Source organism: Propithecus coquereli, unplaced genomic scaffold (assembly GCF_000956105.1).
Source record: "Propithecus coquereli isolate 6110/MARCELLA unplaced genomic scaffold, Pcoq_1.0 Scaffold44, whole genome shotgun sequence".
Lineage (NCBI taxonomy): Eukaryota > Metazoa > Chordata > Mammalia > Primates > Indriidae > Propithecus > Propithecus coquereli.
In genome coordinates, this window is record NW_012150174.1 from 8248550 (window position 1) to 8274310 (window position 25761).

The window sequence follows — 25761 nt, forward strand, 5'->3', positions numbered from 1 at the left end:
TATCGATACCAGGCTGTTATCTGCAGCTCTCTTGGGCTAGCAGCTTTGCAAACCTATCCTGGAGATGTGAAGACCCCAGCCACACCCAAGGTTCTGACCGTGGGACCTCACCAGGCCCAGGCAGATGGGGACTGAATCTTCCTTGAAGGGGGGTGCCTGGCCCTGTGTCCTCCACATTTTTGCCGATTAAGTGAATAAATGACTCGGGAAAGATGACAGCAAGCCCAGTTCTGAAGCTGGAGACCAACACAGGCTGGCACTGCAGGGACGATTCTGTGCACTGAGTTCTCTTCAGACGGGGGCTCTGGGGACCATGTCAGACTCTGCTCTGGGGCCAGGCTGGTCTTGCACGTGGGCGACCCATGCTTTCATGGTGAGAGCATCAGGCCTGGCTACTCTAACTCGGGATATTCTGGGGGACATGAGGAAGCCCCGGGCAAAGTCAGGGTGCGGTCAGGAAGGGCTTCAAGAATCCTGGCAGAGGGCCAGCCGCAGATTCTTGGCGCCATCTCTAATCACATCTGTCCATGTCCTTGATGCAGTGTCAAGCCATGGTCTCGGGAGGAGAGGGACGAAACAAAAATCTCACCTCCTTGGGTTTCTGGAATGGGGTTAGTTCCTTCTGCTGCTACAGTAGATTTTTTAATTAACGAATTGATGCAAAGTCCTTCCTGACATTTCGGCTCATCTTTCAGAGACACTCAGGTGGGAGGAATCCGAATAAAGCTTCCTTACGACTCGCCGATGTTTTCTGGCACATCTCTCAAGGCCCTTCCCAGCGTCCCCCGTGCGCTTACCCAGCCTCCCTCCCCAGCGTGCGTCTGGGCCCTGCACTCAGCCAGAGCCGCCGCGCTGTGCCTGCTGCCCCTTCCCAGACACGCCACGCTCATCCGCGCCGCCCGCCTTTATGCCCTCCACGTTTTTCTCTCTGGGATGGTTTTTCGTGCTCCCTTTATCTTGCTAGTAAAGCTCCTCATCCACCCATCTGAGATGAACTCAAATATTCTGTAAAACCTGCCCCGCATGCCCTGCAGAGGTTGTCCCGTCTGCATTTTCACAGTGCCTTGTGACAACTACTTTTAGAACAGGTTTCAATGTATTAAAATTATCAGTTAATTATTTCCTCCCACTAAACTGTGAACTTCTTGAGAGGGGGACTCTGACGAAGTGCCGGGGACTGACTCCCTGTCCCCAGCACTAGTGCTTAGTAAACATCCGCCTGCCAGTCGAGCACGTGAATGAAAGGAACACAAAGGGAATGCGGAGTGAGAAGGAGCAATATTTTCACTATTTGGGGACATGTCTATCAGGGAAGTAATATTTCTGGGGTTTTCTAAAGTAAATCTCATGAGAGGGATATGATGATGTATGTTCCTGAAATAGAGGAGTCTGGGAAAAATCAGTAAAGCTGAAAGTCCTGGCAAGAAGATGGGCTGGCAGTCTGCCAGCTGCCAAGGTCGCAGACCTCGGACGGCAGCTCCTCGGCAAGGTCGTCCCTCCCACCTGTCACGGTGTCTCCGCGGCAGCCGTGGATGTGCCTGTACTGGCAGTCCACGCCGGCATTCTGCAGCATCCCTGGGACCCGGGTCTCTACCTTTGGAGGCTTTAAAGGAAGAGAAGAGCACCTGCAAGGTGGGCAAGGAAACCCAGGTGGCCTGAGTGGGAACGGGCCGATGTTGGCAGCCCATGTTGAGAGCTGCTGAGGGCCTCTCTTTAGCCTTGGACTCTAAACTTAAAAACAAACAAACAAAAAAAAACCAAAACAATGTTTCTAGAAGTTGATCATGTTTTCGACATTTGAGATCCGATGCCAGCTTAACCAGACTCGAGCATTCAGGAAACTTATCAGACAGCTCTGTGCCCAGGGGCCCACATGGGACCAAGCCTGAATTTGAAAGTCTCCCTCAGTACAAGTCTCTTTCAGCACTGCTGGAACCTGCAGTGTGGACAGACGGGAAAGGCTTTACCTTGGGGACAGTGCTGGCCCTTCCCTAGCCAGGCCCCACGTCTGTTCAGGCTCGTGGCTGGGGCTGGCATGTCCAGGACAGAGGGCGTGGGAGGGAAGCCTGGGCCACCCGCCTTCCAGCTGGGTTGCCCATTCCAATGGTCCAGATATGCGCTGCGGGTCTCAAGGAGCCCCTCACTTGACTCCTCAGCCTCCAAAGGTTGTAATAAAGGTCAACAGTGACTTTGAGGAGGAAAGATGGCAAAGTCTGTCTTCCGACCTGCCTCACGACCCCCGGGCGGGAGTCTGGCTTTGCCATTCCCTAGCTATATGACTTTAGGAAAGGACCTTAGTGTGGCTGAGCCTCGGTTTCCCCATATTACAAATGGTTGTGATGTTATACAGCTTGCAGGGTCTCATCATGATCGAATGCGACAATGTGTGTGAAGCAGACCTGGTGGACCGAGTGCTCACTGCGTGTCAGAAACTGTGCCGAGTGCAGAAAACTTCAGAAATAGGTTCCAGATAAAGAGTGACTTTTTAGCTCCCAGGTAGTTGGGAGGCTTACCAGCGGGGTCACTGGCTTTTCTGGGTGTTTCCCAGAGAGAGCCTTAAAACCTGAGTAGGAGGATTTCTGTTCCATGTGCCATGCCAGCCAATAAACCCCCAGTCAATGCCAGCTCTGCTGCGCCCCCTCGATACAGGGAGGAGCGAGGCCTTCAGTCTCCCCTCAAGGAGCTCACAGTGCAGTGGCATAGTCAATAAATCAGCACAGTGGGGGATACAGGGCCAAAGGGCAGAGGGAACTGGAGGAAAATAGTACCAAAGTCTTCCTGGAGGAGTTTAAACATTGGTCGCTAGAAAGCATTGAGCTGAGATGTGAGTCATCCACTCATTCATTCTTGCGATACGTATTTATGAAAACAAAACAAACTCCCACGGCACCCGCCACGTGCCAGGCACGGTGCAAGAGAGCTGTCAATGCTGTGCCACAGCCCTGGCCTTGCCACGCAGATGTGCACAGCTGACTTCCAGTTGCCCAGATGCTGGGGGCCTTCTCCAAAGCCAGGGAAGCTCGCTCTGCCCTGCACGGAGCAGCCTGGATATGCTGGGCCTTGACCTGCCCCTGCAGCTGCCCTCAGCAGTGGCTTCTGGGAAACGGCATAGGAATACCCCGGCCCCTCTTCCTAGCCTCATTTTGCTCATTTGTAAAATGGGTCCAGGAGAATAAAGGTCCCTGCCTGGTGGGGTTGCTGTGAATGAGAATAATGATAGCATACACTTCCTTTATTTTTTCATCTGCTTTAAATGTTCCTCAGAAAGTGAGGCTGGTAAGACAGGCATTAAGTGCCTAGCACAGAGCCTGCATAGATGCCCATTAAAGGTACCTTCTTACCCTTGGTTCCATGCGTAGGAAATGTGTTTAGAACATGGACTCTGGGTCCACACTGTCGAACTTGGAATATGGGCTCTACCACTTGCTAATTATTTGACCTTGGACAAGCTATTTAACCTCTTTGTGCCTCAGTTTTCTCATCTGTGAAATGGGTTACTATGAGAGAGTTTTTCCATCTATAAAATGGTTTACTATGAGTACCTATTAATATCTAATAGAGTTATTGTGAGGGTTAGATGACAATGCAAATAAAGATCTTAGGAGTACTTTGCACATAGAAATCATCTTTTAAAGTGTTGTTAAATAAGTCACTGCAGGTTGGGAAGGAGGTCTGGGTTTGAATATGGAATGGACAGATAGGGAGTGGCCCTCAAGAAGCACCAGCGGCACCCTGCACCTGGGGAAGTCGCGGGACGGTTTGCTGCAGGGCTGGCTTTCTCGGATAATGCCGGAGGCCGTGCTCCCAGCCTTGGGACTTTCCTTAGCAAAGGAGGAAGCGAGCAAAGGAGTTCAGACTGATGAACGATAATGTTACCACTTACTAAGCACTCACAACACGCCAGGCATTGTCTTACGGAATTCCACGGCAACTCAGAGAGGTAGGTAACATTATTCCCATCTCGAAGATGAGGAAACTGAGGCTCAGAGAGGTCAAGTCCTGTGCCCAAATTCTCACTGCTGCTAAATGGCAGAGCTGGAAATTAAACTGGGGCCTATTTCTCCGCGAGCCTCTATTCCTACTGCTCTACTTGACATCTTTCAAAAAGGAAAGAGAACAGGAGGGCCAAGAGCAGAACAATTGGCTTCTGCCTTGTCACTACCCCTTCACGGGTTCCTTCCCTTTGAGAATAGATTGCTTGAAGGTGTCCTGTGAGCTGGCGTGTAAATACATGTGTGAAGCCTGCTGGGTCTCCCGAGTCACGAGTTAGCCAGGCTGAGGCCTCTGGTCACACAGCCTGAGCAGTGGTGACTTGCAGAAGTACAGAGCTGACGCACGACACGTGGGAGCCTTAACTCTTCCCCCAGAGGGTGCTCGGAGCTGCACTGGCAGGATCTGGTTGGCCCTCATTGGCTACCTGGAAGGAGAAAAGAGTCCCCTTTCTCCTCCCAGGCTTTCCACAGTTTGGAGAGCTATAGGTGAGAGAAGGCTTCCTGAAGAACTCGAGCTGGCTCAGGTGAGGCAAGAAGAATGTTGTAGACAGAGGGAGTCGTTTGTGCAAAGGCACTGTGGCACGAGTGAGCTTGGTGTGTTTTGGAACATGATTTGCACACAGAGTTTTGCAGGGGAGGCTGAGAGCAAGCAGGGATTAAGACCTTTGACCCTGTAGGCCATCCACAGTTGGGGTTGGGGAGTGCAGCTTGGAGCTATTACTTTGGAATTTATAGAAGCTTAGACTCGTAGGATCTCAGAACCATGGGAGTTAGTATTTGAGAATCGGAGACTCTAGGAATTTCAGATTCTTGAAATTTTGGACTCAGCATTATAAACTCTTAAGCTGTCAGTCATGAGATTTTAGGATCAATCAAGTTTCTGAGCTTGGCAGCACTCTAAATTCCGTAAGTCTTACACCAAAGGAGAAGTCAGCACCAAAATTCAAGTTGGCTTCTGACTTAACTGCCAAGGGTAACTGGACTTCCCGGAATGCCCACACATAGGGGTGTAGGAGGATCTGGGCTGGCCCCCCTGAAATCCCCTTTGCATGGTGGGACACCCACAGGGCTTGCTCTCACCTCGGATTTCACCTGCTGTAAAAGGTGGTATGGCAGCATGTCCCAAGGCTTGGGGTTCTTGGTATGCTCCCCCACCCAAAAAGATCACGGGGAGGGCCCTACTCAACACTCCTAGGCTGGAGGAGCTGGGGCTGGAGAGTGTCCACTCCTGCCTGGACACGGCTGACATCAATCGCCCGTCCTGGTATTTTTAATAAGTCCTGTGATTCCTGCTGCAAACCATCAGAGTAGCAGAGCAGTTCGTGCCCTTTAAGTAATTTCACAGTGTTTGGGCTCTTGCCCTGTCTTTAGTTTGGGGGTAGGAGGGGGGAATGTTCCTTCTCACACAGCCCCAGGGAGTGTAAAGGCCAGAGGGCGCTTTGCCAAGGTCATTTAGCCAGTGAAGGGACTGATCTCTATTAGTCCGTTATTCTCATTTCTATCTGCTAAATTACTCAAAAAGACAGCACAGAGCTCTGAGCTCTCCTGGGGGAGAGCTGCTTTGGCCCACGACCTGTGACTCCTTGGAAGGCTGGGGGTGGAGCGGAAAAGAGCCAAGTCTCTAGGGTCAGGCAGCTCTGAGTTTGAATCTGCTCCTTCCTCACCTGCTGTGTCATTGGGTATGTTCTTGAAAGTGTCTGATCCTTGATTTATCCCTTCATCATTTGAAGGTAATAATGGTTGCTGGAACCAGGTTGCCTGCGTTTGCATTCCAGCTCTACTGCCTCCTAGCTCTGTGCCACTGAGCAAATTCTTTAACCTCTCTGGGCTGTGATTTACCTCTCTGGGTAATAATATTAATACTACCTACTTTGAGTAGTATTATGGCTGTTGAGAGTACTGAATGAATAATATATGAAGCGGGTTTAGAACAGTTCCTAGCACACGGTAAACACTAAATAAATAAGCATTAACTATAAATATCATTGTTCGAAGAGTGGTAGTGAGGTGAGAATTTTAAATAGTGCTTGGCACTTCATCTGTGCATAATATATCATTGTTGAATGAATGAATAAAATATGGGATGGATTGATATAAAGTGCTGAGCACAGTGCCCATTATACGGTCAATGCCGCAGCCTTTCTGCCCTGGGCATCAGACCAGTGCTGGGCCGACTCGGACCGCTGTCAGCTGATGGTGCAAGCCCTTCCCCGCTCCGTGCATCTCTTCCTAACTCAGAGTCAGTGGCATCACATGAAGAGACTAAAATCACCAATGGTGAAAGCATTTATACCATAGACATTGGCAAACATTAGAAATTGTGAAGAGAAGGAAAACTTGCCCTTCAGCCCTGGAAGATTTGCTGAAAGATCAACTCACAATAAGGAAGATTAGTGAGAGAAAGAGATTTATTTATTGTGCCCATGGGGAGAATCACAGAGTGATTACACAATATCCCAATGGGGTCCAGAAATTTATATACCCTCATTTTAGAGGGGAGGGAGAGATTAGGAATATAGGTAGTTCTGTTTAGAGGCAATAAATGGTTACCAGGGAGGATGAATAGATATTTGGGAGAATGAATGGATGGGGGGGAAATAGATTGACTTGTAAATGATTCTCTCTGGAAATTAAATTAACCCGAGAGACAGGTATTATCTTTAAAATGGGTTAGGCCAGGTCTGGTTGAATTCTTGATCTTCTTTCCTGCAACATATTAGGATAACTGGCAGGAGGAGGAAAGGCAATTTTTCTTTTTGATGGGTCTGTCTGGTTTTATGCAGATAGAGGGAAAGCCCATTCCAACACCTGTTGCTCTCTAAGGGCCTTTAATTTAAGATACTCTTTATACCAAGGAGTCATATTTTGGAAATTCTGTGAGCTCCTCCAAAATCAAGGGAGTTTTTTGTTTGTTTTGTTTTGCTTTAATTTGAGAGAGAGAGAGAAAGAGAGTGTCAAACTTTGATTAGAACCCAGTACATTCCTGATTGGCCAGGGAAACATTTTTATATCATCTGCCACAGTCATCGTCAGAAACCAGGTTTGACCAGTTTGTTGCAGGATACAGGATCTTTGGGAAAACAAACCATTTGGTAGCAGATAAGAGGGTGTTTGTGGACTTCGAGAACCTGGCTTTGGAGACTCCACTAAGTTTGGAGTGCATATTTCTTGTGGGTTTTGGTGGCCACTAATGCCCTGCTGTGACATCCAAGAGTAGATCCCAGATAGTGGGTTCTATTGGGTGGTAATTCTGGGACTTTCCATAACTTGACAAGGCTGAATTAATAGTTGCAACTTCCCAGGAAGATTGTAATCCTGTGTGCCTGGCCCCCATAGCCATATTTCATATGTCAACTCTAGGGCTCTTAGATGGAGCCTTTCCCCAGGTCCCTAGCAAAAATGGCCAGATCAGAACTATTTAAGGCCATTCCAAATATCCTTCAGTATCAATTGACTTTGAAGAAGTGCAGCTATTAAAGGAGCTGGACCGAAGTGCAGCTGTTAAGTGTAGCGGACAGAAGAATGAACCACGAGGAAAACATTTGTAAACCACCCAGCGTTTGAAAGCTTGTCTGGAGTGATCTTAAAGAGAGCAGAACGTACACTCAGACACTCTCTGGGGTCCCAGCAGTCCAAGCCCCACCAGCTGAGTCCAGAGCCTCCACTCCAGATTCTCCATGGAGGTGGGGGCGGGTGACATCTGTCTTTATTTTTTAGCTCCCCACCTGATGTGGATTCATAAGGACGTTTGGTTTGACAACCATTGCAGCCTTATGAATAATCTCTCTTTCGAAGTGTGTTGGCATAGCATTTGTGTTTCAGTGACCCTAAATGGCTTCAGAGGAAAGCCAGTTAATCTGATCTGAGGAAGACCAGCTAATTTTCACTCTGAAAGGAATAAACAGAAATGTGCTGTGCTTTTCATCTTTAAATTAGCACCAAGGGAAACGAACAATTATTAGCACTTCTCAGTGGGGAGTGGATTGGGGAGGGGGGTGGCGTGTTCACACTCTCCTCCAGGGCAGAGTTATAATCCAGGCTGGCTGTCGAGGGACAGCCTTGAGCTAGAGAGGAGGAGTGTGGCCAGAGGACCACAGAAGGCAGTGGCCCATGCAGAGAGTGGCTGGGAAACTGCAGGGGACAGTCCAAGCATCAGACCCAAAGATGACCACGCAGAGAAATAAGAACCAGCTGGAAAGTGAAGGATCTGCAGCTGAGGGCAGCAAGATGGAGCCGACGGGTTTGGAAGAAGGAAGAGGGAAAACTACCTGGGCAGATAGTTAGGGAGCCATTTTTAGACCAAGCCTGGGTCCTTCTTTCAAGAGCTGGAACCACGCATATTCCAGAGGAAACTCCTTTTCCCACCGTGTCACAGAGCTGATCTTTTTTACTTTGGTTGTGGCCAAGCTTGGCCTCCCATCAGAATTTCAGGGGGAGCCTATTATACGAAGTTCAGATTCCCTGGTTCCACTCCAGATCTACCGAATCAGACTCTCTGTGGGGTGGTGCCTTGGAAACTGTGTTTTTAACAAGCTGATTCTTATGCAGGATGGCTTTTTATTCTGGGGAGACAGTTCATAGCATAAAGAGCATGACTGTGGGGATAGCCTAGTTGGATTTAAATCCCTTCTCCACCACTTCCTACCTGGGTCACATTGTGCCTTAATTTCCTCGTCTTCAAAATGCAATGATAATAATAGTAGCTATGTCCTAGGGTTGTTGAAAGGATTAAATGAGATAATATATTCAAAGTACTTAGAAGAGTGCCCTAGTACATCATCTTTTCTGTTATTTCATCTATTATATGTTAGCCAATTAATGCAGAGATTAGGGGAAGAGGGAAGTAGGGTTGCTATTTAAGTCACCTTACACATATACATATGCATCACACACATAGGTCAGGGGTTGAAAATTTAAATATTTTTGGGAACCAGGCAAGAGAGAAGCAACTTGCCAGGCCCATAGTGTCTTGGAGAATGTGTGACTGCCTCAGTTTGGATCTCCCAGAAGCCAGGAAGATCCTGAGACAGGATTTGGGGGCCGAGTCAATTATCAGGGAGATGATCCCAGGAAACAGCGGTGAGGGAAGGGGATGTGAGACAGAGACAAGAAGAAAGGTAGTGCCGTGGGCATCAGCACACAGGGCACCGCTGTGGGGACAGGGACTCAACCCTCCTGGGAGCCACCAGGAGACGTGTAGACCCTGCCTCAGTGTTGTGCCACCCGAGGGGTGAGAAAGCTGGGATATAGTCATTTCCTGTGTCTGCTGTAAAAAAGTGCCACCAGCTGGCAGCTTGAACACCAGAAATTCCCTCACGGTTCTGGAGGCTGGCAGGCCACAGTCAGGGTGTGAGCAGGACCGTGAGAGAGAATCTGCTCCACGCCCCTCTCCTAGCTTCTGGTGGCTTGCTGGCCATCCTTGGCATTCCTTGGGTTGGAGATGCATCAATTCAATCTCTGTCTTCACCTTTGCATGACCTTCTCCCTCTGAGCGTGTCTGTGTCCAAATTTCCCCTTTTTATAAGAAAACCAGTCATATTGGATTAGGGGCCCACCCCACTCCAGTATGACCCCATCGTAACTTATTCCATCTGCAGAGACCCTATTTCCAAATAAGGTCACATTCTGAGCTACTAGGGGTTAGCACTTCAACACAGGAATCTGGGGGACACAACTCAACCCTGCATGGGATGTTCGATCCCCCAACTTCTACCCCGCATTGACCGATGACTACCTCTGTAGACCGCAGCTCCACGGCACTTTCTGCTTCCTCTCCCTCTCGGCTGTAATTTGGATATTCGTCCCCTCCAAATCTTATGGTGACATTTGATCCCCACTGTTGGGTGTGGGGCCTACTGGGCGGTGTCTGGGTCGTGGGGATGGATCACTCATGAGTAGATTAATGTCCTCCCAGGGGGTGGGGTGATGCGTTTTTACTCTTGTTAGTTCCCGTGAGAGCTGCTTGCTAAGAGCCTGGCGCCTCCCCCGACCCTTGCTTCCTCTCACCACGTGATCTCTGCACTCTGCTGTCCTTCACCTTTGTCATGAGCGGAAGCAGCCTGTGTCCCTCACCAGAAGCAGAAGCTGGCACCCTGCTTCTTGTACATCCTGCAGAATCATAAGCCAAATAAACCTCCTTTCTTTATAAATTACCAAGCCTCAGGTATTCCTTTACAGCAACGCTAAATGGACTAAGACTCTCTTTTTCCCTCTCCCATCACAAGCCTTTTAATAATAAACATCTAATGGCTTAGACTGTGTCTCAGTTCAGGCACCTGTAACAAAGTATCACAGACCAAGTGGCTTATCAACGACAGAAAGGCTGGGAGTCTGAGATCAGGGTGCCAGCGTGGTCAGGTTCTGCTGAGGGCCTCTTCCAGGTTGCAGACTGCCGACTTCTCATGGCATCGTCACATGTCAGAAAGAGGGCAAGAGAGCTCTCTGGGGTCCCTTTTATAAGGGCACTAATCCCATTTATTAGCGCTGCTATGGTTCAAGTGTATCCCTTCCAAAATTCAGATGTTGCCAATGTGACAGGATTGAAAGATGAGGCCTTTCAGCGGAGAGTAGGCCATGAGGACTGCTTCCCTGTTTATGGGATTAAGGCTCTTCAAAAAGAGGCTTCATGCAGCTTTAGGCTGGCTTGCCCTTCTTCTTCCCGCCACGTGATGACGCAGCAAGAAGGCCCTCACCAGACCAAATGCCAGGACCTTTATCTTGGACTTCCCAGGCTCCAAAACTGTGAGGAAATAAATTTCTATTCCTTATAAATTCCCCTAGTCTCAGGGATTCTGTTACAGCTGCCCAAAATGGACTAAGACAAGGGCTGTACCCTCATGACCTAATTATCTCCCAAAGGCCCCACCTAATACCATTGCAGTGGGAGTTAGGATTCCAACATATGAATTTGGGAGTGGGGGGGAACACAGACATTGAATACATGGCAGACTATCTTGTCCACAGCAATGACATCAGTACCTGCTACATAGTAAGTGCTCAGTATTAGTTGAATAAATGAATGAATGAATGAATGAATGGGTGGCCTCTCCCTTTACTCCAGCTTCCCCAAAACCTAGAGCAAACGTGGGAGATGATCATCTGATTCAGTGTGGGAGGGAGAGATGAAGATCGGGACTCGGTTCTCCGTAGCAAGCCTGGAAAAGCCATGCAGCAAAACGCCTGTGCAGCTGCCTTCCAAAGAGCAAAGCCCCATTGGCATCAACTTCCTGATCCTTTAGTTTCCTTTATGCGTGAGATCAGAATGGCCCATGAAGTGTTTATATCAGATTAACAGCCATCGGTGCCAGACCCTTCCTGCTCAGCCTGCATTCTGTGGAGCTAACCACTTTTTAGGGGACCAGCGAAGGCGCTTGGACGGGGAGGGGAGAAAGGCTGTTTGGCCAGGCTGGTGAATCTCCCGTGTTTCCTTGGCATCTGAAGCAGTGAGAGCCACAGGCAGCCTGTACTTAGCTGGCTCTGAGAGGAGGTTCCACGTGGGGGTGTGGAGTGTGACCTCCCAGGAGGCAAGGGGTGCTTCATTGGCACTGCTTCTGGAGGGCTGGTTTGCAGAGGTCCTTCAGATGTCAGCAGAGCAGAATTTGCGGACAGCAGGAGAGAGCTGGAGCGGCAACACAAGCAGGATGACACCTGGTCCCATGCAGGGTACAAACTGTATTTCTCTGTCAACACTGGCCATCGACGGCTCCACGTTGACCCAATCTGGCAAAGTCTCAGCAAGCGGACTCCCTACCTGCTCTTTCCCCAGCACATTAAAACAAGTACAAAATATAGCTTCCCCCTTCCTTTCGCAATTATGCTCCTGTCCTGGCCTACCAAGATACTTTGTTAAATGTTATTTATAGATATTTCACACACACAGAAATAATTAAATTTAGTTTACCCAGAAGGGAAAAAAGGTAAAAGATAATGTAGCTATTAAACTACAACTTGAAAACCAAAGCTTTAGCAATGGTAGGGAAGCAAAAATGTTGACAGAACCCTTGGAATTAGCCATTTTATTTGAATCTGAGCTTCCCGGCAACCTTAGCAAAAAGGCAACTACTATGGGTTATGTGCTTGTGTTTAGGTATGAGAAAAAAACGCAAGTTCTTTAACTCCAAGCTAAAGAACTTTAGCTAAGTCCTGAGGGGTATTATTTACGTGTGTATACAATATTTAACAGGCAATATACATATTATTATAATAATATATAATATACAACAGGCAATATCTTAGAAAATAGTGTTCCAGAAAATGCAGAAGTACTTTTCAATAGTTCTTTCTTGCTTTGGCAATTAACACAGATTGAAGGAAAACATGAAAACCTAATTAGGTAAAAATATTTTGCAAAGAGTACACAAGTATCATCTAGAGTATTTCAAGACCTTTTTCTTTCTTCTTCTTATTTTTGGATAGCAGTTTCACTGGGGCTCAAAGAATTCCCTCTTCTAATCAATAGCACATGTTTGGGATGCAGCTGACTGGGAACAGAATTTTTCAGTAGCTGGTCTACCAGAAACCTCTATTGTAGTTCAGTGTTAACAGAGCTCAGAGGTACAAAGGAGCAAGTAGCTCCTACAAGAAGCAAAGCTTCCATCTCTTGCTGCCATCCTCTGAGCTAGCTCCTCTTTGTCCAGCTTCATTGCCTGTGCATCAGGGCTTCACAATCTTATTTTAACCCCAGCGCCAGACCAGAACAATAGACACTAGTTAGCATTTGTGTATAACAAACCATTCCAGAAGTTAGTGGCGCGAAACAGCAACCATTCATTGGCTCCGAATCCTACAATAAAGGCTGGGATTGCTAGGCAGCTTGTCTCTGCTCTACATGGTGTCAGCTGGGCTCTCCCAGGCATTTGTAATCAGCTGGTGGCATGTCTGGGGCCTTAGTGGGGTGGCCTAAATGACTGGGGACTGCTGAGCCCCTCAAGGAGGCTGGCTCAGGCTTCCTTCTTAGGGCAGCGAGACAGCAAAAGCAGAAGCTGCCAGACCTCTTAGAGACTGGCCTGGGGCTTGCACAGAGGCCCTCCTGCTGCATCCTGTTGTGTCAGGGGTCCAGCCCAGATTCAGCATGTTAGGTGGCCACATGGGATGTGGATTCAGGTAGGATTCACGGGGGACCATTAGGTAGCAACCATCCACAGCCTGCTCCCATCAATGCCTCAGTCACCCCCATCAGTCTCACCTGAGGGGTGAGGAGGACGAGAAGGGGACTCGTTTTGTACTCCTGGGGGCAGGGGAGGAGGGGAGGGGCTTATATATCAGGTCATTTGGCACCAGCCTAGTTCTCACCCCAAGTTCTGTGCACTCACCACTTAACTGCTACTATCAAAAGCCCAACTATCTGGCTTTATGAGGTCCATTTAAAATTTTCAAAAAGGATATATGAGAGAACCTTTGGGGTGATGAAGCAGTAAATGTTTCAAGCAGCCTCTTGGCAATGGTGCTTGAGGGCCTTGTAAGCATGGGACACATTGAGTTACGCAGTTCTGTGGCCGACGTCCTGACATTTGTGAGACAGCAGCCTCCCCAGCCAGCTGTGGCGATCAGAGATCGCAAGGTCACTGTCCTGTGGGCTACAGTGAGATATACAGCACATAGCGGCAGCCCAAAAGTCAGCTACATTTTCTCCAGACTGGAATGAGAATCCCTGACAGCCCCCACTGGCCCCAGTTTAGGACAAAGGTGACAGCGTTTAAAAGGATGACTTGAATGACAATAAAGACCATACGCTCACCACTTTTGCAGACGCTGGAAAGCTGGAAGGGCTAGATAACAAAGACAAATAGTGTAAATCTTTAGAAAGGTCAAATTAAATAAGATTAAATGTTAGATTCTTTGTTTTGGCTCAGTGTGCGTGTGTACGTGTGCACACACACAAGCACATGCACTTACGCCTGCACTCACATACAGGATGACGGAGGCCTGACTTAGTAGCACCCTGTAAAAATACACTTGTAGAGGTATGTTTCCAGTATGCTTAACTTGAGTCAAAAGTAGTCAAAATTGATGTGACTTTAGATTATATTAACAGGAGCATAGATTCTAGATTAAGGGAGGTGATTAGTTCCCTGTATTCTGTATAGCCCATTTTACTTCAGAAGTATTATATCAACTTCTGGGTGCATAATTTAAAAGAGAGAAAAACTTATTTAGAGGGAAGTTCAACATGATTAAAGAATTTGAAATTATGAGATTTGGGGAAACATGAGTAAGAACTGAAGGTATTTGACCTAGAGAAGTCCTCAGCAAGGACTTAAGGATGGTCTTCCACTCTAAAAGTTTGTTCTATGAAAGAGGGACTTGATCTGTCTTCTATGGCTTCAAAAAAAGGTCCCATGGGACTAATGAGTAGAAGTTTGAGGGACCTTGGCATTTGGAGGTCAGAAGAAGGAAGAGCTTCTAATAGTTGAAGTGGCCCCCAAAGGAATGGACTGCATGGAATTCCCTTTTACTGCAGGGGTTGGATGTCTGCTCGTCAGAACAGTCAATGGGAATTCACACCTTGAGATGGGTAATTGGTTCAGAACAAACTTTAAAATCCCATCCAAGCAGCTGTGAGGGCTGTCATAGGCTCCTGCCTCAGCTGCTGTGGGAACATAAAGAACATACTGCCATGCCCTCGCTGCTGAGGGGTAAGGGGGCCCCTACTGAGGCCTGTTTCTGTTGCGCAGCCCCCTTTGCAGTCGTGAACAAGCAGAAGCATCAAATGCTTAGCCAGGCCTTGCAGCCGTAGGCAGCAGACAAATGGCAACCGCTCCCAGGGGCGCGGCAATGGGACCCAGGCAGAGAGTGGGTCCCGGGCTATGGTCTTGGCCGATGGAGCTTTCCCTGGGGCTGTGGGAGCACCAGTGGGGAGCACTGGGAAGGGGCAGCCTGGCTGATCAGGAGAGAGCACGGCTCGTCAGGCCACAGGACCCAGTTTGAAACTGGACTACGCCACTCACAGGCTGCGTGATGTTGGAGAAATTGATAAACTCTTCTGGGCCACCCTTTTCCCGTTAGCTTGTTGTGAAGATTAAATAAACAGTGTGCGTGAGGCGCAGGATGCCAGCGTGTGGCTGGGGCCCCGTCGATAGTGTTTTCCCCTCCAAAGCTGAGCCGTGCTGGCCACTGTGGGGAGCACGGAGGAAGACCCAGGGAGGGGACTGGGCCCTCTAGCTGCTGTCTGGGGTCAGTTCTCCCTGGTGGAGAGAATGCTTCGATTGCCCCCCCGCCCCTCACTAAGGACGCGCTTTCTCCCTGACAGAGGAACTGAAGGAGAAGCTGGCGGAATACGTGGACAAGGTGAACGGCCGGAAGCCCGGCTTCATCAAAGTCGTGCGCCACAGCAAGCAGGAAGGCCTCATCCGCTCCAGGGTCAGCGGCTGGAGGGTGGCCACTGCCCCCGTGGTGGCACTCTTCGATGCCCACGTGGAGTTCAATGTGGGCTGGTAAGCCCCTCTGGGGAGGGGAGGGGGCGTCCCCGTGGGAGCAAAGCGTGCTGGGATCTCAGTTATGGGCTGGAGGAAAAGGAGAGAATTCTGGGAACAGGTGACATGGGAGGTGTATGTGACCTAGGCAACAGGACTGGCACTTCAGGGGGTATTTCAGTGTCAACAGGTCAGCACACAGTGCCTAAAGGGTATGGTGACACCAGGTGTGGCTCTGCCTGGTGTGGCCGTCAGGGAGGTGTGACCAGAGAGAGGGGTACGTGGTGCTCAGGGCAGAGCAGAGAGTGCCTGCCTGCCCAGCTGAGGACAGGGCTCCCACACCCAGAGAGGCCCAGCTGGACCAGGCAGGAGGCAGAAGCCCAGCCTCACAGACAGGGCCAAGACCAAGTGGGCAGAGGTGGGTGAAGGTGGCTTGATGTCATCAGGGGTGCCCTGGGCTCCCCCAAATGCCAGGCCTGAGGTAGCACATAATCTCAGATTCTCCCTATAGTGAAGCTAAGTCTTTGAACTTGCTTCTTTCTCTGGTCACAGCTGCTCAGGGAGCAGATGAAACGTCCCAGTGGCTGCGGCCGAGCAGGGCTAGAGCAGCGATGCTGACATCCCTGCAGGGCTGGAGGGCACGGCGCAGCCCGCGATGTGTGGCATTGCTGGGCCTAAGTGGCTTTGCTGGGCGCAGGCACTGGGATGACTGCAAGTAGCTGGGGCAAGTAAGTTGCCACCCTTCTTACCAGTATGCCTGATGGCACTGGGTCTGCTCTCCTCACACTCCACGGTGCCAGCTGCCCTCTAGGGACAGGGTGAGAAAGGCTCTCCAGCAGGAAGGGGTAGCAGGGCATGCACACAGCCTGGGCTGGATTCCGGCATAACAGGCCCAATTGAAGGCTGCAACACAACCATTTTTTATAGCTGAAGTCCCTGTTTGCCATTTGCAACTATTTAAAAAGCGTTTTCATTGGATTTATGGCCACAATAGGAAAGGGACACTTACCATTTCAAGCTGATTTGAATAAACAATTATGGATCAAATGTGTTATTAATGAGAAGCTTGCCATTCCCTTCTGCAAACATGGCTTACTTGGTGCTTGCAGGGGCCTCCTGGCTCCCTGGGAAAGCCCTGATGGCCCACCTCTCCTTGGGCAGTTGGGGAGCACAGAGGGGTGGGGAGCATGGCTGACATTCCAAGGCGACATTGCATGGCTGGTGGACATAGGTTGGTTCTCACCTCCCAGTCTCTGCCATTTCCATCTGTCTTTTCCTCCAGGTTGATACATTGAATTTTAGCAAAATCAAAGCCCAAGTTGAAAGCTTCCTCTGGAACCTCAGATCTATTCCTTTCTTCTTTTTTAAGTCTTGGGTTTGGTTGTTTTGTTTTTTTTTTTTTTCCTAGCGAAGAAAGGGAAAGCAAGCAGGCACAAGGCTGGCTGGGATAGGAATCGCTCAGCTCAGCCCTGGACATGCGGCAGGAGTGGCCAGGCCATTTGCCATCACGAAGTGCTGAGGGGGGTGGGAAGTTGGACAGGGGCTCCTTCCCAGGAGGCAGTGCCCCTCTCCACTAGAGGAGACCACCAGGTGTTCCTACCTCTTTCTGCTAAGCAAGGACCTACAGGAGATGCTAATCTGGTTCTTGTCCACCTTGGGAGCAGTTACTCACTCTCTCTTCTCTCTCTCTCTCTCTCTCTCTCTCTCTCTCTCTCTCTCTCTCTCTCTGTCTCACTTCCTCTTGCTCAGGGCTGAACCTGTACTCACCCGCATAAAGGAGAACCGGAAACGGATCATCTCACCATCCTTTGATAACATCAAATATGACAACTTTGAGATAGAAGAGTACCCACTGGCCGCACAGGGCTTTGACTGGGAGCTGTGGTGCCGCTACCTAAATCCCCCCAAGGCCTGGTGGAAGCTGCAGAACTCCACGGCCCCCATCAGGTAAAAGCATCCTTACCTGTGGGTCTCTCTGCTTTGGCCTCCAGGCAAGGGCCCCCCTCCCAGCCCAACCCTTATTCTGGGAGCAGCAGGGGGTGGGGAGGGCAGAAAGGAATTACATACAGTATGATCTCCAGGCTTTGCTCTCAGGCTCTGACCATCCCAGAATCCATTCATAGCCCCCAAATCACTCATTTCAACACATCTCCGTGGGACACCTGCTGGGTGCCAACCGCTGTGCTCAGTGCTGGGATCCAGAGTGATTAAGATTTGGTTCCTGCCCCCAAAGGACAGAAAAAAAATCATTGGAATAAAAAATTTACTCTACCATGCAGGCAGAAACTGTGCGGAGAGCGGGGAAATTCTTTTCAGAGAGGGTAGCATTGGCGTTGTTTTTAAGAGCAAGTAGGCAATGGCCAGGTTGGGGAGTGGGCACCCATATGTGAAGTTCACGGACACAGAGGAGGTTCAAAAGGACTAGAAGGAGGAAGGAAGCCAGGAAGCCCCAGGCAGAGCCTGGAGGGGTGCAGAGGCAAGACCAGCCCCCACAGGACCTGATATACCGTGGTGATGTTTGAGTTTTAACCTGTAGGACTGAGACAAAAGTAACTTCAAACTGCATTTCAAAGATCCCACACTCTTTCTGCCCTTGCCACTGTCTTCCCAGACACCTGAAGGACCACCCTGTGCAGCCTTTGCTTTCACTGGTCAGGGGTCAGTTCTCCTGAAATAGCCGTCCCCACCAGCTCTCCTTCCTGTCCGTGTGGATGACAGGGTGGGTGTTGTTATGCTCCCTACAAAGTCCTGCCTGTTAAACACATAGACGGCAAAGGTGGCCTAGGGGACAGTTCCCGGAATGAAAGAGATTAGAAGCTGATTAGAAGTTGCTTTGTATTACATGAGGGAGAAAGATTATGAAAAATTTAATTGAAAGTAGGCGATTATTACCTAAGATCACCTTTTTCCTTGCCGGAAGAAAAAATTATATTCATATTTAAAACAGGATAGAAGAGAAGCCCACTTAACTTTCCTGTGGTTACCTGTTGCCTACTCTGCTAGGCCCCTGCCACAATTTTGTGATGTTAAATATTTGTTGGGAGTCCACTGTGTACAACGGTCTTTTACACACATGGTCACGTTTGATCATAACCTGATGACAGCTCAGTGTGTCTTCCCTGCTTTGCAAGATGAGGACAGCAAGACTGAGAGAGGAGAATGGCTCTGGACAGTGGAGCCAGGATGCACCCAGTAGGCCAGCTGGACTCTGTGGCTAGTTGTCATCCATCTAGTGGGCCACCGCTGAGCTCAGAGTTGGCATGATCAATTTCTGCTCCTAGATCTGCTGAATGCTATTGGAGGGAAATATGCCACCACGCAGCAGTGAGCATTCTTGCAGAAGACTGCATTGATAGTATCTGTTTCTGTTCTGCTCATCTCTAAATGTATCAAATCTGGTCTTAATTAGCAAACCTACATCCTAGGTCCTTGCCAGAAAATGTCATCTCAACCTCAAATTTTCTATCACCCAATTTTTATCAAAAACTTGGTTGAGAGAAATTACATTTATGGAAGGTTTTTTGGAAGAATATTCCTAGTTTTATTCCTAGATGAAGACAGCTCCACAGAAAGCTGTAATTTATACAAATGTATCTTGCCTATCTCAGCTCTTTTTTCTTTGGAGCTGTATTTTAGTGCTTTGCCCACACATGGTGTAAGCTATTTAAAAAAAAGCCCAGCAATATCTTCTATTGCATTCTAAAAAGATAAAAAGATGCCTTTGAGATGGTTGTTCACTAGGTCCTCAAGTGACCCCTTTAAGAAGATCCACATGAGAAATTTCTCTCAAACTGACTAGCAGTCACAGAAAGCCTTGCTATCCCTGAGCAATCACTCGGTATGACATTTTCATATGAAAACTGTAAATTTTATTTCTAAGACCGTGTATGCTCATTTTCACCTTGGCCAACAGGAAGCTCAGAGCCAAGTTGGCGGGTCTACTTTAAGAATAGTGAAGGAAGACCTCAGCCTACACATTCTTTCTAGCTGGCTCTCCAATTTGTTGTAATCTTTGGGTCTTTCCAGACATTTCTCTATTTATGGTTTTCAATGTATTTTACATTTTCTCATAAGCTATTTCTAATCCTTTCAGGAATGAGGCAGGATATAAATCAATAACAATTTCAGGCTGATTGAGTCCACTTAATGCCCTAGCTAATAATAGACCACCGAGATGGCCTGCGCTCATCCCCCAGTAACTGTTTCAGATTCTGTTCATTCCCTGTCTGGAACTGGCACTTCGAGGAAGGCTGCTTCCTGCGTGTCCTGGTCTAACATTTCAGGAATGTGCAGAGGAAAAGGCAGTGACCCCACTCTGCCAGTTTCCAAACCATCATGCACTTAGAGAGGGGGTTCTCCGGGCTCCTTCAATGCGCAAGTACAAGTGCATCTTTTTAAATGACCTTTTGAATGTCAGATATGTCCCAGAAGCCCTCAAGTGCTTTACATCATTTAAGTGAGTCCGCATGCGGTTATAACGGATCCTATGTTGCACATGTAGAATCAGAGGCCCAGAGTGGATAGGGAATTTCTCTCAGACACACAGAGGGGAATTTTTCCCAGAGCGATTACCTCCAAGGCCAGGGTTCCCCCGGAGCGGGGTCCTAGCTTGCTTTAGGAGAGGTGCTTTGAGTTCCCATGATGCCTGCGGTCTATGCAGGGTGAAGTCCTGTTCAGAATAAAATTGGTGACTTGAAAAAAGGAGGGGCTGTGACCCCAAGGTGCCAGTCTCTGTCAGAGCAGCCTTCTGCGGCAGCATCAGTTCCCCAGGGAAATGGCCTGCAAAATAGCCTTTTCTTCACCTTGATGAGTTTCCAATTTCAAAGACAGATCTATTTGCATGTGATTGATTGACAGTTTTCTCATCACGGAAGATTCTTCATTTCTCCTTTTCTTTTCTCTCCCCCACCAAGTCTTCCAGACATGGGCTGTTAAAATGCCAGGCAAGGGCTACAGTGTGCAGTAGAACAATTGAAAGTCATTGCATAAGTAATGCTCTCAGCAGAGACGCAGCCCCATGCACTCATGCTGACTCACCTGATGTGACTCATTCTCTGAGGTCCTGTGCTGGGAGGCTGCACAGAGCTGGTGAGCCCCGAGCTCACCCCCACCCCCAATGCGGAAGGAAAGGCCTTCTAGCTCCTGGACCTATCAGTTGTTGACAAGTTACTCCAGCCTAGGACCCCTGTTGAATCCCAGACCCAGACCATCTACCTAAGCCCTGCCTGCTGGATATTTCCCCGGGATGTCCCACAGTTACCTGAAGGTCAGTTTTCCCAGCATGGCTTGCTGCACAAACCAATTCCTTCTACACCCCTTACTGATGAGTGGCCCCCAGCCCACCATTGCCCAAGCCAGAAAGCCAGCTGGTACCCAGGTTCCTCCCACTTCCTCACCCTCGTGGTTCATCTGATGGGAAGTTCTGATGATTTTATATCAAAATATGTCTTTAAGCAATTCCAGTCTCCATTCCTGCTACTGTGATCCAGGTCTTCATTGTTTCGCACCTGGATACAGCAACAACCTTCCCAACTGGATTCCCCAATTCCCACTTCATCTCTTCCAGTCAATCACCCTATAGCTGCCTGAGTATTTTTTTTAAACACAGATCTATTCATACCAGAGCTGCTTAAAACTCCTCATGGCCACCCCTTTCCCTATAGATAAAATCCAAATTGTCTGCCATGTAACCTCAGTCTTTCTAAGTAGACTGAGGTTGATATGCAGAATCCAAGTTGGGGAAGGGCGGGGAAGTTGGCCTGGGTGTCCAGGCAGAGACGGAGACTGGTTGTGCAGAGGTCAGGGTCAGGCCAGCTGGAGATACAGACAGTCCATCTGGACTGGCAGGCTGAGCACCACTCCTTGGGGCCAACACACACGCCAGCACCACCGGCAGTGGCAGCTGATCCCAGGGTGGGAGCTGTCTGCCCACGGCCCTGATGAAACAGCCTTTCTGCAGTGGTCGGGTGAGGCCAGACCCAGGTTGGGAGGCCACTCCAAGAACAAGGTCCACCCCAACTCTGGCAGCAAAGGAAGGAAGAGGATCGGATCCTCCTGGTAGAAAGATCCTACTGCTCTTAGAGCCCCGTGACACAGCCCCTCTGCTCACCGCTCGCCCCTCTCCACTACCCTGCAGGAGCCCTGCCCTCATCGGCTGCTTCATTGTGGACCGGCAGTACTTCCAGGAGATCGGCCTGCTGGATGAAGGCATGGAGGTTTACGGGGGCGAGAATGTCGAGCTCGGGATCAGGGTGAGTGAGGTTCTCACCCGCAGGGCTGGGCTCTGCTCCCACAAGGACGAATGAGTCCAGGGGTGGAGAAATGGGCTTAAGGCTGAGGGTCACAGGCTGATTCTGAATGTCCAGTCCTGAGCCCTGGTCTGTGTGTGTGTGACTGGGGCCAGGGGAGAGGAATACAGGGTAGAGCCTCTTGATGTTTCGGGAACGAGAGGACTTTAGAACCTGCTCGGCCGGGGTGGGGCAGGGGAGAGTTGAGCTCCCTCGAGGAAACAGCCTCCCTGTTAAAACCACATGGAGGCCCATGGGGTGAGCAAAGGTGCTCCAGCAAGAAACAAGAGACATCACAGGGTGGCTGGACAAGAGTGACCCTCACAGTCACTTCCCTTGGGACTTGTCACTCCGATACTCTCTGTCTTCTCCACAGTGGCCTACAGAACTTTCCCAAAGACTTTGTCAAGAGAGAGCTGCAGGGAAATAAACACATGGGATATAACGAAACACAGCCAGGCTCACTTCATGCTGGTTTCTGACCCCACCAAATGCTGGCCACACCCCCAGGCCCATTCCTGCCATACTCCATTTTCTTGTCCCCAAGCACAGGGCCCTTTGCAGCTATCAGCTCATGGCGTGACCCCACGAGAGTCTCCATTTTATTTCTTGCCCTACAAGAACATTTCCTAGGCTTTCTGGCTCCTCTCCCTTGACCTATGGAAAGATAAATGCAGAATGGACCCCTTCTTCTATCTGAGGGACACATTAGGTCCCTTGGTGTTTGGAAGGAATGTGATGATGGATACAATGAGAGATCTTGTCCCAGAAGGAAACCCATCCTTATGTCCAGAGAGTGTCCCTATTAAACCCCACGGTGGTCCCCAGTGTCTTCTCCATGGGGACCTCTAAACAGCCTGACATGCCCACACACTGCAGGCTTGCCAGTGCTTGGCGAGGACCCTGTACCTACAGGTGTTCATGGTGATCATCCCAGATGTTCCTTCTCATGCAGCCTGCTCACACATCCCCGCAGACCTCCCTCCCTCAACATCTGGCTGGTTCCAGCTACTGATCCTGCTTTTGCCCCTTTGGCCTTAGTATCTGCATCTGGGTCTCTGGTTCCTGCTACTCAGTTCCCACTGAAGGACTGTGGCTTGGATCCACTCTCCTATCACCTCTAACCTCCTTCCACCTCCCACCTCTCTGGGCAGGCAGCTGGCCCGGGGCAGCCCTGGCCCTAACCTGAGGGGAGACTGGGCTCTTGCAGTGAGCATCACATGACACCTGTGATGACCTGCCAGGCCCTGGGCGGGGCCTGAGTCATGCCCTAGACTTCATTCCAGGGCTTTGAGGACTGACAGCAGGACCAGCTTATCTGAAACTGAGCTTAGAAAACATTTGCAGACACCTGTATTCACTGAAACACCAAGAAATTGCTTTGGAGGCAGTCAAAATGCATGGGCTTACTGGGGAGCTAATGTATTCATAGAGGACAGCCCCTGCATAATCACACTCATTTCTCCAGTGCTCCCTGCACTGGTCATTTATTCCTCATTTGCGCCCTCGCCATCTCATTTCAGCACTGCTCCTGGATAAATGCTCACTCCAAACATAATATTTTTCACTAGGAGCTGCTGTCAGGAATTGGCTGAGTGGGCAGCACCACCTCCAGTCACTTGTGTTTTCTGGGTAAAAATGTCCGGGAATGGAGAAAGGAATTAGATTTGTGAACTCTGCTTCCAACATGTGTGTGAGTCAATCACAGAGTGGTGGAGATTTCTGGCTTTTCCATCCTTAGATTATAAAGCTACTCTGGAGTGTGGGCCTGGGTGAGGCTCTGATACAAGCTGAAATATTAATATCTTTGGGTAGTTGCATGTTCGGGATTTGAATTACAGTATAAAATGTCATCTGGCTTTTTTTCCCCCGCCATCTCTTCCCTCCCTCTTGACAGAGATGAAGTGTCATTGGAGTTGAAGGAAAGGTGGCTTTTAATGCAGGGGCCCAATAACTTCTTAGCTGGCAGCACTGAGTACAAAAGGGAAGATGCGTTAATTTGAATTCCAGTTTCCCTTTTAAGCGACACAGAACCACTGATCATCTCCAAAACAGATGTTCTCATTTTGTGCAGTTGTTAGTGTTCGTCTTTCTTTCATGTTTTGTGAGTTGGCATCTCAGTGCCTCAGTTTCCTCATCTATAAAATAGGATATCTGCCCTAACTACATCACAGCATTGTGCATTAAAGACATTGTTTGTCACACTTCACTTATCCAGAGGCAACTTATTCAAAGTCCTTACCTATTTGGCACACTGTAATAGAGCTGTCTGCACCACTGCTAAATGCCTGTTCTGTGCCAGGGGTCACAGTAGGCATTATGTCATCCATCCTAAGAAGTAGGTGTTTTTACAATACTCTTTATAGATGAAACTGAAATTAAGAGCTACAAATGTTCTCAAGGTCATACACCTTACATGAGGTAGGGAAAGGATTCAACCCCAGATCTTTATGATCCAGAGGACTGGGCAGAGACACATGGTGATCTAGGGATAAACGTCCTTTGAGCATCCCCCAAGAAAAGTATGGCAGTGTCCATGTAGTACTTTCCTCCTACTGTATTCACGATTATGTCTACTGAGTCCCCATTGAAAGTCTTCTTATTTCTCACTCTTATTTTTTTCTGATTTCTAAGTCCACAGCACAATGGGAGAAAGGAGGGGGCTGCGATGGCCAAGCAGAATGAAACAAGCAAGAAATAAGAGCTGATACTGAGTAGAAAACAAAAAAGTTGTGTAGACAATAACTAAATTGAATAGCTAGAATATATAAGAAAGCTTTTAAGAGCCGGCAGGGAATTAAGCAATTGTTGGAGACTGCTATAGGTTGCATTGATTTCCTCCCAAAATATGCTCTAACCTCTTATACCTGTGAACGTGACCTTATTTGAAAATAGGGTCTTTGCAGATGTAATCAGGTTAAGATGAGGTCATTTTGGATCAGGGTGGGTCATAATCCAACATCACTGGTATCCTTATAAGAAGAGGAAAATTTGGACATGAACAGACACAAGGGGAAGACAGCCATGTGAAGATGGAGGCTGAGGTTGGAGTTATGATGCCACAAGCAAGGAACACCTGGGACTATCAGAAGCTGGAAGGGGCAAGGAAGGATCACTCCCCAGGGGCTTTGGAGGGAACGTGGCCCTGCCAAGACCTTGGTGTCAGACTTCTGGCCTCCAGAACTGTGAGAAAATAAACTTACGTTGTGTTAGGTGACCCAGTTTGTGGTACTTTATTATAACAGCCCAACGAAGCTAATACAGAGACCAAAAAGTAAGTGAAAGTAGTAACCTGAAGAAAGGCTAGGTCTGTTATGTTTGAAGAACCCGGTGACTTTCAAGCTTATGTTTTCTCAACTTCATAGAATCCAGAGAATAGAATACAACGACTGAGGCTTGTCTCACTGCCTATAAAGCTGGGGCTCCAAAGGCCTATTTTCTCAGTATAAAGTATAAAATCACCCTGGAGAAAGACCCCTTTAACGCAGGCCACAAAATTCCCACAGGTAAAGTTCCAAGGACTACGAGTTCACAGTTTTAAAACATCATAAAATAGACAAGGGAAAAAGAAAGTACAAGAGCAAATACCAGCACAATCAGTGGACAGCCAAATCTGATCCACAGAGTCTTCAACTATTGACTCTATCAGACACAGAGTATAAATAAGTTGTATAATGTATTTACATAAATAAAATAAAATATTGGAATATGAATAAGAAGCAAGAGACTATAAAAATAATCATGAATAAAAGTAGAATTTCGAACATGAAAATATAAAAACGACAATTAAAAGCTCAGCTGATGGGTCAAATAGCTACATGGGCATTGTTAAAGGAATAAAATTAATAAACAGGAAAATAGATCTAAAGACATTATTAAAATCCATGCAAAAAAAACCGAGAAAAAATATGAAAAAAGAAGGTTGACAGACATGTAGAATTGAGACTGAGGGTTTAATATCTTACAATTCCCAATGCAAATGATAAAAAGAGAAGGTTAGGCAAAAACAATATTTTAAGAGATAATGGCTTAAAATTTTCCCAAACTGATAAAAGACATTAATCCTCAGAT

The 25761-nt window shown here is 48.4% G+C and overlaps 1 protein-coding gene across 1 annotated transcript in view; it reads left to right on the forward strand.

Moving 5' to 3' along the window:
* The window catches only part of LOC105818238 (polypeptide N-acetylgalactosaminyltransferase 18), a 179579-nt gene that overhangs the window by 69130 nt on the left and 84688 nt on the right, over nucleotides 1–25761 (forward strand). The window contains exons 4-6 of the mRNA XM_012654177.1: nucleotides 15241–15424; nucleotides 17153–17350; nucleotides 21540–21654. Coding sequence (XP_012509631.1) covers nucleotides 15241–15424; nucleotides 17153–17350; nucleotides 21540–21654 — 497 coding nt within the window. The remainder of the gene's footprint in view (nucleotides 1–15240; nucleotides 15425–17152; nucleotides 17351–21539; nucleotides 21655–25761) is intronic.